This window comes from Hyposmocoma kahamanoa, unplaced genomic scaffold (genome assembly GCF_003589595.1).
Source record: "Hyposmocoma kahamanoa isolate Upper Pololo Valley unplaced genomic scaffold, ASM358959v1 260, whole genome shotgun sequence".
NCBI classification, from domain to species: Eukaryota; Metazoa; Arthropoda; class Insecta; order Lepidoptera; family Cosmopterigidae; genus Hyposmocoma; species Hyposmocoma kahamanoa.
This window is the reverse complement of record NW_020653764.1, coordinates 50,085-59,497: the sequence shown is the minus strand read 5'-3', so window position 1 is coordinate 59,497 and position 9,413 is coordinate 50,085. Positions and strand designations below refer to the sequence as shown.

At 35.5% G+C, this 9,413-nt stretch overlaps 2 protein-coding genes across 2 annotated transcripts in view; both read left to right on the top strand.

Moving 5' to 3' along the window:
- Nucleotides 1-1,323, top strand: part of LOC113228873 (cytochrome P450 9e2-like) — a 4,223-nt gene extending 2,900 nt beyond the window's left edge. Inside the window, exon 6 of the mRNA XM_026462295.1 lies at nt 992-1,323. Within this exon, the coding sequence (XP_026318080.1) occupies nt 992-1,164 (173 nt within the window). The 3' untranslated portion in view covers nt 1,165-1,323. The remainder of the gene's footprint in view (nt 1-991) is intronic.
- A 4,622-nt stretch (nt 1,324-5,945) lies between these two features.
- The window catches only part of LOC113228877 (cytochrome P450 9e2-like), a 12,451-nt gene continuing 8,983 nt past the window's right edge, over nt 5,946-9,413 (top strand). Inside the window, exons 1-2 of the mRNA XM_026462301.1 lie at nt 5,946-6,077; nt 6,303-6,502. Of these exons, the coding sequence (XP_026318086.1) occupies nt 6,303-6,502 (200 nt within the window). The 5' untranslated portion in view covers nt 5,946-6,077. The remainder of the gene's footprint in view (nt 6,078-6,302; nt 6,503-9,413) is intronic.

Sequence of the window (9,413 nt, the reverse complement as noted above, 5' to 3'; positions counted from 1 at the left end):
TATATATATATATATATATATATATATATATATATATATATATATAGGTTGGAAAAAATCAAAGGGATACCTGTCACGTACTACATATTAAGTGTTTCAGGCGAAGTATTTCAAAACGAGCCTAGATTTTAGGAGTTGAGGTGTGGGGGGCCGCCTCTCGCGTACCGCAATCTGCGCGCTTAAAATTAACATGAATAAAATAAGAACAGGCAGAGAAAATTTGACACAGATCCGACGTTGACAAGCGCCCGATGGCGACTTATTAGGCAGCGGGCGGCGCGGCGTGTCATCATGTTTCGTCATAAATGTGAATTTTATAAGTATAGCGCTTCAGTTGAAAACCAAAATTCAGCAGATTCTCTATAGGATTTTAAAGAGAAATATTTATCGTTATATATATATTATATATATTATATTATTTATCGTGTAACGAATTAGCACGTCTTTCTTTAAACAATATTCTTAAGTCTATCATATATTTTTTTATAAGATCGTTATTTGATATTAAACATTTAAACCGTTTGATCTAGGAGAACATTTTATCCCGCTTCGTTTTTGAAGACTCGCCTTAATACCTACGTATCCTTTGTGTCAGAGTCGATAATAATATTACATTAATATTACTGATTTCATGGATGCTTTAACTGTAAGACCCAATTTTCTTTGGAGAGATCTCATCTTTATCATATTATATCCTATCGAGTACTACAATAAATTAGACAGTGTGTCTATTTTTTATATTTAGTTGTACAATTCCCGTTGCAGGTAAACTTTAAAAAAAAATGTGAATGCAGCTAATCTTATTAAGAAAAATAAAAGAATGTTTCCCTTGACTAAAATTAGCTATTTTAATCATTTGAAGTAGTCTCCCTTCGTGTTTGATTATTTATACCATTTAATCCTCTCATACTTTACCTTACACTCACCAATAGGTTGTTAATACGCCATCATTCTATGAACTAAGTTACAAAATAACTCTTACTTATTACAGGGTCAAGATTTGCCCTCTGTGAGGTGAAAGTAATGGCATATCAGCTACTAAAGTCCATCGAAGTGTCACCATCGACCAGAACGACAATACCTTCCAAATTGGACCCTTCCACGTTCTTCATTCGCATTAAGGGAGGTCATTGGGCCCGATTTAAAATTAGAAAAGAGCTGTGAATGAAAATTTTCTAATATCGAAAACTTTGTCTTATATTAAACATAAGGTCATTTTCAAATGTTTTTTTTTCTGTAAGAAGTGGTTCTATCTATATATTGTCCATGACACCTGCGATACAGGGTTTCCTTAGTGCGGGGCTATGTTAAGTGTGCTCTTCATTATCGACATTAAAAAAATATGAATGCCATGGTGTTAGTTATCTTTTTTTGGAGCTTTCTTCTTCTGTTTTCATCTACAATATTGTTAACGCTGCTGCGTCAGAGTGCGGCGGTGGACATAGTTGCTGAGGGGTGAGGCAAGCGCAACCGTTGACCATGCCGTGCTTGCATATATTCTATTGTACCAAAAACTACGTCTTTACAAAGTATATACATGAAGCAGGCGTTTACTTGAAGAAGTAAGAAACCCTCAGCGCAGCTGTTTGTCAATAACAGCCCGGGCAAATATCATAATAATTATCATTATATTACATCCTGCGGTAGGTACAGGAATTGTTAAGTAAAAGAATAAAAATGTAATATGTAAAAATATACCGGACATGGACCCTGCAAGGGTATTGCAATATTAAAGTTCTTCTTCTTATCGTATCGAAGACATAAATTATACTATAGTGGCACACAACTCAGCCACGCCAACCGCGTCACTAGCAGCCGCCATTAAATCCTCAAGCGTGCAAGAAGCATTGAAGCAGCTAGTATCGACTGCTTCAAGCTGCGACAACATAGCAAACTACAGTCTTGTATGTACACACATACACCAAACCGCTCGAGCAGTTGCGACGCTTCGGGCGATTTGCAGCACAGTGAAATTTCATCGTGCAGTCAAGCAGTCGCTAAGCATACACTGACTGCTCGAGGTGTCGACTGCTCTCGCGCAGTTACCTCCGCCCGCTCTTTTCATTCCATCAAATTCTACGCCGCTGCCGTCGTCGTCTGAGCAAAAGTAGACTGCTAGTAGGTAGTGCTTCTTCTTCAAAATCCATGTTGCTACTGATTTGAATGAAATTGAAATTGACTTTTTGAGCAGTTGATACCAAGTGCTGCAATGGGTATCAACTACTCCAGCAGTTATTAATGGCAGCCTCAAGCAGTTGACTATGAATGCAAGAGCGATTCGTGTATGTTGATCATTGGCTTGAGCAGGCCGTGTATGGCTACCCTAAGTTGTATTAATTATCGAGTTCTTAGGTTTTCGCGATTGTTACACATAGGATCGGGCCCTTTACAGGTCCCATGGTCAGTCAATCGTGACCATGACATGACCTGTAAAGGGCCCAAATCGTTGGTTTGATTGAAAAAACAAATACATGCGATTTAAATCTGGAAAAATAGTATCATTTCCTATTGTATTAATTAATTAACCAGATAAGCACACACAAAAAAAAATTATACTACAAAGTCATCATGACACGGGGGTTTTTAATCTTAATCATCACATCTAATGATATTTTTTGCATCGTAATAATGAATACGTATTCTATTTTGGTACGCCATTTATCTTGATCATGTATGTACGTGTGAATAATATCTTTACAATATCTACTTTATCATTTTGTGAACAAATTCAGAAGTATCATCGTGCAGTTGCTCTTTACGAAAGAGTTCGTCCAGGGAAGTAGTACAGCATGAGACGTAGCTCAGATAGCGTAGCGAGAGGTATTACTTTATAAATATAAACGACGATTACATCATAATTATAACTTTATACGTGTATTCAATTTCAAAGCTTTGTCCAGAACTCCTAGATGTCTGTTCGATATCAACACTCTACAATTCTAAATACAAAACCTAAGCTGCCTGTACTACATCCCCCTTCCTCACAACCGAAGGGGTGAACATCCCTAGCTAGTGCCCTACCTATGATAGGCAACATACATATGTGTGGGGGCGGATTGTGAGAAAAAACGCCTGGTTGTAAATTGAGCTTCTTGTTCTTGGTTTTGCTTGGATCGCGGAGAGATTTGGAACGCCTTCGGAGTCTTGTGCAGTCAATTTTGGAATGTCGTTCCGCTCCCAACGCTCCGCTTTTTATATCATCGCTGGCCCGCCGTGCTGCTCGCATTCTATTCAAGTGTGCGAGCGGGACGGCACCAATGCAGGAGCGGGACGGGAGAACCCTACAGACTCCAAGCAAAACCCCTCTCTCCCTCTCGTTTATTTACCAAACCTTAAACTAAATTAACAATACCAAATTATAATAATAAATCACAATAATAAATTTACAATATTAAAAATCACATGGGCGCGAACACGTTTTCGTCCTGAACAATATGTGATCAGCCTTTACTACAGGCTAGTCACACACTGCTCGCAAGCTATCACTTACTAACAAACAAAACCACCGAGAAGGCTGTGGCTTTAATCTGTCAAAAACCTATTTGAAAGGACAGACTATGACCACATCCTAATCAAAGAATCTAAATATATTTATTAGCTATCCTAGCTATTTAGGTATCCTAGCTATAAAACCTTAATTCTTCATTCAAGCTTCCTACATAACCTAATACCTACCTAATCCTACCAGAATTTTTATACAATTCCAAACAAATAACAATCCTCATCGTGCTGGCTGTTACGACGACATCACTGGCTAGAGCAACCATCGGGCGTCCACTGGGGAACATCAATATTGACTTCCCAGCTGCCTTAGTATTCGTCCAGCAGCTATCCACGTTCCATCAGATTTTCTTATTTTCTTAAAACAATTCACCAAAAAGGACACACGAATATCCTATATCCTAACTACACCAACAACATAAGTAATATGATATGGTGATATATCATACTGAGGTTTCCTACTCAACAGTACTACTACAACAATACTACTGCAAGAGGTACTTTATAAATATAAACGACGATTATATCATATTATAACTTTATACGTGTATTCAATTTCGAAGCTTTGTCCAGAACTCCTAGATGTCTGTTCGACATCAACACTCTATTGTTCTTACAATTCTAAATACAAATCCTAAGCTGCCTCTACTACAGTACCGCCTCCATATGGATTTCTGCTGGCAAGTAGTATTGTGAGCAATCATTGCGTTCCGGTTTTGAATAAGGGTGCTGGTAACACGGGACTTGCTCAAGTTATATATTTTTTTTATAATATCAAGTGACGGGACGAACAAGTCGTGCGCTCGATGGTAAGACGCGCGACTGTCCATAACAGTTGCAGCGCCACTCAGAGCTTTAAATCGCAAAGATCTGAGGGGCACTGCCACTGCGCCCGTCACCCTGAGACATAAGTTGACAAGTCCCTGTAATGTATGTGCCTGTAATTTCACCAGCACCCTTACCCTTCCAAACCGGAACACAGTAATGCTGACATTACGTCTTGGCGGCCGAAATAGGTAAGATGGTAGTACTTCCCTTTCTCTCGTGAGTTTGGGTGCAATTTGTGGTTGTCTAAGTGTATGTCCATGGCACCCGCGACACAGGGTTTCCCTAGTGCGGGGCTATGTTGAGTGTGTGCGTTATTATTATTATTATTATGATGATTGATCGTAGTTTATAAATCAAAAAGATGTAACAAATTCTGGACTGTTAATATAATTTAAATTTTACTCCGTTGGCACATTGTGGAAATGTGCTGCCATCTAGAAGTAAATATCTGAACGACGACGTATTCGAGATATTCACTCAGTTCTCCAAAAAAGAGACGACGACGAATATTGCAGCGGTATAAGGTTTATTATCATTTCTTGTAACAAAAAATGTATTACGAGAAACAGAAACTTGAAACTTTAGTAAAATTAAATAGACTTAACAATTATATTTTATGAAACACCACATTGGACTCCTAAGATGCATTATTAAGGAAATTCTATTTGATTTTCGAGGTTTTACGCGAGAGAATTGACACGACTATAATGTACAAAACAAAAATGACGGACTAAGCTCAATTAAGTGGGACTCCACGTGCTGTTGGCACACGTGTCACGACCACTAAACACTTCTACTGTAGTTAAACTACTTACTAGTTGCAACCAGTTGAATATTTGCCACCAAAACTACAATTTTCGCGTGGACAAAATTTGATCACGTACCCAGTCTCCTACAAACTGGTAATTGCAATACTTTCAATGATTTTAGTTAGTATTTCTAACAGTGAATAGCATAACATGGAATTGTTTTTCATAAAAGCGTGCACATTTTACTACAACGACCATTTTATACAATGAAACAGAATGTGGACACACCAGCAAAATTGAAAATCGGGACATTAATATTTTCTATTAATTATTCTTGTATAATAAATATTCCGAAATTCTTGCCCCATTTCATTTTACGTATAATTAAACTATAAAAAATAAGCCATTAATATTTCTTCACTTTACACCAGAATTCTTAGCCTGGACACGAAAAATTTACGCATGAGATATTCACCCTTAAATATTTCAAAACAAACAAGATATTCGGTTAAAAAAAAAGTACAAAATTTAATAACTGTTTTTGATATACCTAACGTTTTTCACAAACATTATGTCATCTGTCCAAAACTCATTTGAAATCGATGAATTGACAAATGATACGTGGTTTACAAGACAACAAGTTTGGGATAAGTTAACTGTAATAATTTTTGAACTGCGAAAGATAAACTTTTTGCTATTTTATTATATATATAAATAATTATTCCTCTTGTAATATTTAATTTCGCATACCGATTACTAATGCCCAAGTTGATTGATATCAAAAATGAATTTCATAATTTTACCAATGATTTGATAATTTTTTGTCTTATCTCTTCGAAATATAATTTATATGTATATACGCTCAGACACGCCTTGTTTATTCATTGTCGCAGTTCTCACGACTGTGGCAGCATTGCCGTTACGACTCACGACAAACTAAATAGGTTTCGTTTAATCACACTTTGAACTTTTAAAATTAAGTGTGTTCGAACCAGTAAGGTAAATATTTTTATTATAATTTTCATTTGCTTCTCAAATTACAAACGTTTCTGTCAGTTTGATTAATTAAATTATAAATAAAATAATTTTTTCACCAATCCGGTTTGTTCGTTAGATTATTTACTGCTTTTCTGTGTACCCGTAGTATTTTGTGAATGTGGTAAAACAGAAACGGTTGTGTTACATTGTTAAATAATTTGAAAGTAATCCTGATTATTATTGCAGATGCTGGTCTCGATATGGCTGGTTTGCCTCGTAACCGCAGTATTTCTGTACTTGCGGCAAGTTTATGGTTTCTTCAAAAAGCAGGGTGTGAAAACACCCACGATCATCCCGCCTTTCGGCACCATGACGAATGTTCTTCTACAGCGAGAGCATATGACTGAAGCTATTACTAAACCTTATAAGCAATTTCACGGTGAAAGGTAAGTACCTAAGAAAATATTTACTTAGTGTAAGTAGCAGCGCCGGCGCGGCCGGCGCTTTTTACCATTTTTGCCACCATATATAAGTTTATTTATTTATTTAGTTCACTATATATAAGCCAACTTTACCAGTTTTGCCATCATATATATCGCTATCTCCGGAGAACAAAATGATAATCGCAAGAAAAGTAATATTTCAGGAAAAATAAAAAACATGTTTTCATTGATAAGTTCTTAAATACTAAACGTAGGTAGAATAATAGATAGCTTTGAGGAAAGAATATGTTTTGTGCATTCTATATTATAAATGAAACAGCCGTAAGTTAAGCCAAAATAGAGATATTTCAATAATAAATAATTAGTCGAAATCAATGATCATGTTGGATTTATATTGTGGATTATCATTTTATTAACGTTGTGTCTGAGCCGAAAACAAGTATTGCACCGTTGACTTATCAATTTATTCTGCGGGTAGCAATAGTACAAGTGGCGAAGATAATAATTACATATCATTTTATTCTCGTAAACATAGTAAGATATTTTTTGGGAAGGTCTTTTATTCTGCTGTTACAATGAAACCATGGTAATGATAGATGGATATGATAATCAACTTTTGCTTTATTTTGCATTATTATACGAACAGCCCGAAGTTTGAAACGGGAATAAAATGTGATAACTGCGTGTTTCATTATTTCGCGTAATTATTTTTACGAGAACGTAATTCTATTGTCATTTGTCATATTATGAAACGTAACTCATTTAGTTTAATATTATCATATAACCTTATTCTTGTGCACTTGAGAATTAAAAAATTTGAATATTATTGTAATAATTTCTTAGAATAATAACGCATAGAACGATAGTTTCATATCAAACGAACTGTCACAAGAGAGGCAAAAATCAAATTCATGTAAGCTAGTTTTAGTAGTAGGTTAATTTTCGGTTTTAGTGAATATTTATATAAAAATACAAGTTGAAACGCGTTACTTCCTTGTGGAATGTGATGTTAGTATCTATTTTATGTTTGTCTGACGTATTTTTACACTCATTTACCGCACGTTTCGTCATTTTAGCTAAAATTCTGGAGCTGTTCGCGGTGCAAGTTGACCTTGAGCACTGAAGGCCCGCCCGCTCGTGTAGGCCCATTGGGCGCGCTTCAATTTGCCTCACTTAGCGTGTGCGGACTAGGTTTCTATGCGTTATTATTCTAAGATTATTTTATTATTCCGTAAGTAACTGCTTAAAAATTACGAAAAGAATTGAAACGATGTATTGGTACATCATCATCATCATTTCTTTACAGGTCCCATGGTCACGGTTGACTTTATTTAGTTTGTTTATTTATTTAGTTCACCATATTAAGCCATTTTACCCGTTTTGCCACCATATATATATGTTTATCTACACACATAATACCATAAACTCTCTATAATGTGTTCAAAAACCTCAAATTACGACCAGCATAAAGGTAAAGTGCTTTGTTAGAACAAATTTCTTATCTGTGAAAATGTTATTATCGAATTCGATGATATTATTATATTCAAATTTCGAACTTCCCTGAAAAACAAAACAATTTGATTGAACCTCAAGTTTAATATCAGTCGAGATGAAGTTTTATTCGAAATGAAATGTCAATAGCAAACAATTTTGACAATTTCACACGTTACTTGATATCGAACGATATGATAGTTGGAGCCGGTTCCAGTTTGTCTTATGAGTTAAAAATAAAAACTACGGTTGTGTAACATGCGTGAGAAAAAATTTATTTGCCACCATTTCGCCAGTCGTAACATGCGGTTCCTGAACACATCACAGAGAGCTTATTAAATGTGTGTAGATAAAGCAGTGTATGTAACTGTACATAATTAGGCATTAAAACACTCGTATTTTAATGCCTTTCATTATGTAACTGTCACATAAACGACTATTATTTAGTTCGTTTATTTATTTAGTTCACCATTATAAGCCATTTTACCAGTTTGCCTTGGTATAATAAAGCCACATGTGATGATACGCCAAAAGTGTTTTTATCACACAAAATTATACTGCCCTCGTAATGAACAAAGGCACAACTATGCGTACTTTTTATGACAGTTGTGCCTTTATTCATTCCCAGGGCAGTATACGAACCAGGCAAACGAAACAAATGAAGAAATTAATTATATTATTTTATTTGCTCAGTTATTTTACTCAGTAGTTAACGGTAACCATGCTGGACTACCATGCAGAGGTCGTGGGTTCGATTCCTTCCCGGGCCAGGAGACATATTCTTATAAACTACATTTATTTCTGTTCTACTGTTTTCTTAGAGAGAAAACAGAAAAGATAATACTGTAATACGTAGCTCACTAGAGCTATTTCTTACTCTCTTCACGTTCGACTGTGAAATTTGCCTGTACTTACTAAAATTAAGAGGTAGCAGAGGAAAAATTCCTAATCTTCGATTATATATATCGATTATATATATCGGGGTATATCCACTTTAAAATTAAAAATAAAATATTGTACGAGTAACTAAATTCAAGCATAGACATTAATCAGAAACATAAAACAATAAAGTTTCCTCGATAGATAAAAATCACGAAATGACCTCTAATTTTCACATTTTTTCGATTCATCTTCGAAATGCTACAGGTTACTAGGACAAAAATTAGATAATTAATTATATTTATGCATGATCGACAACTGTCACTACGGATTTTTTTGAATCCCTTTAGATTTAGAGTTATTCCGCTAAAACGAATTTGGTACTGTTAATGCGCAAAATCCAACATCTCCTGTCGCATGTCACGCAAACTTCAGGCATATATTTGTCTCACAAATTTGGGCGGAGCCAACGTCAAAACTTTTTTGGCATGCTCCCTCTTAATAAAACATATAGTTGTAATATTTAAATTAAAGTGACTACTAT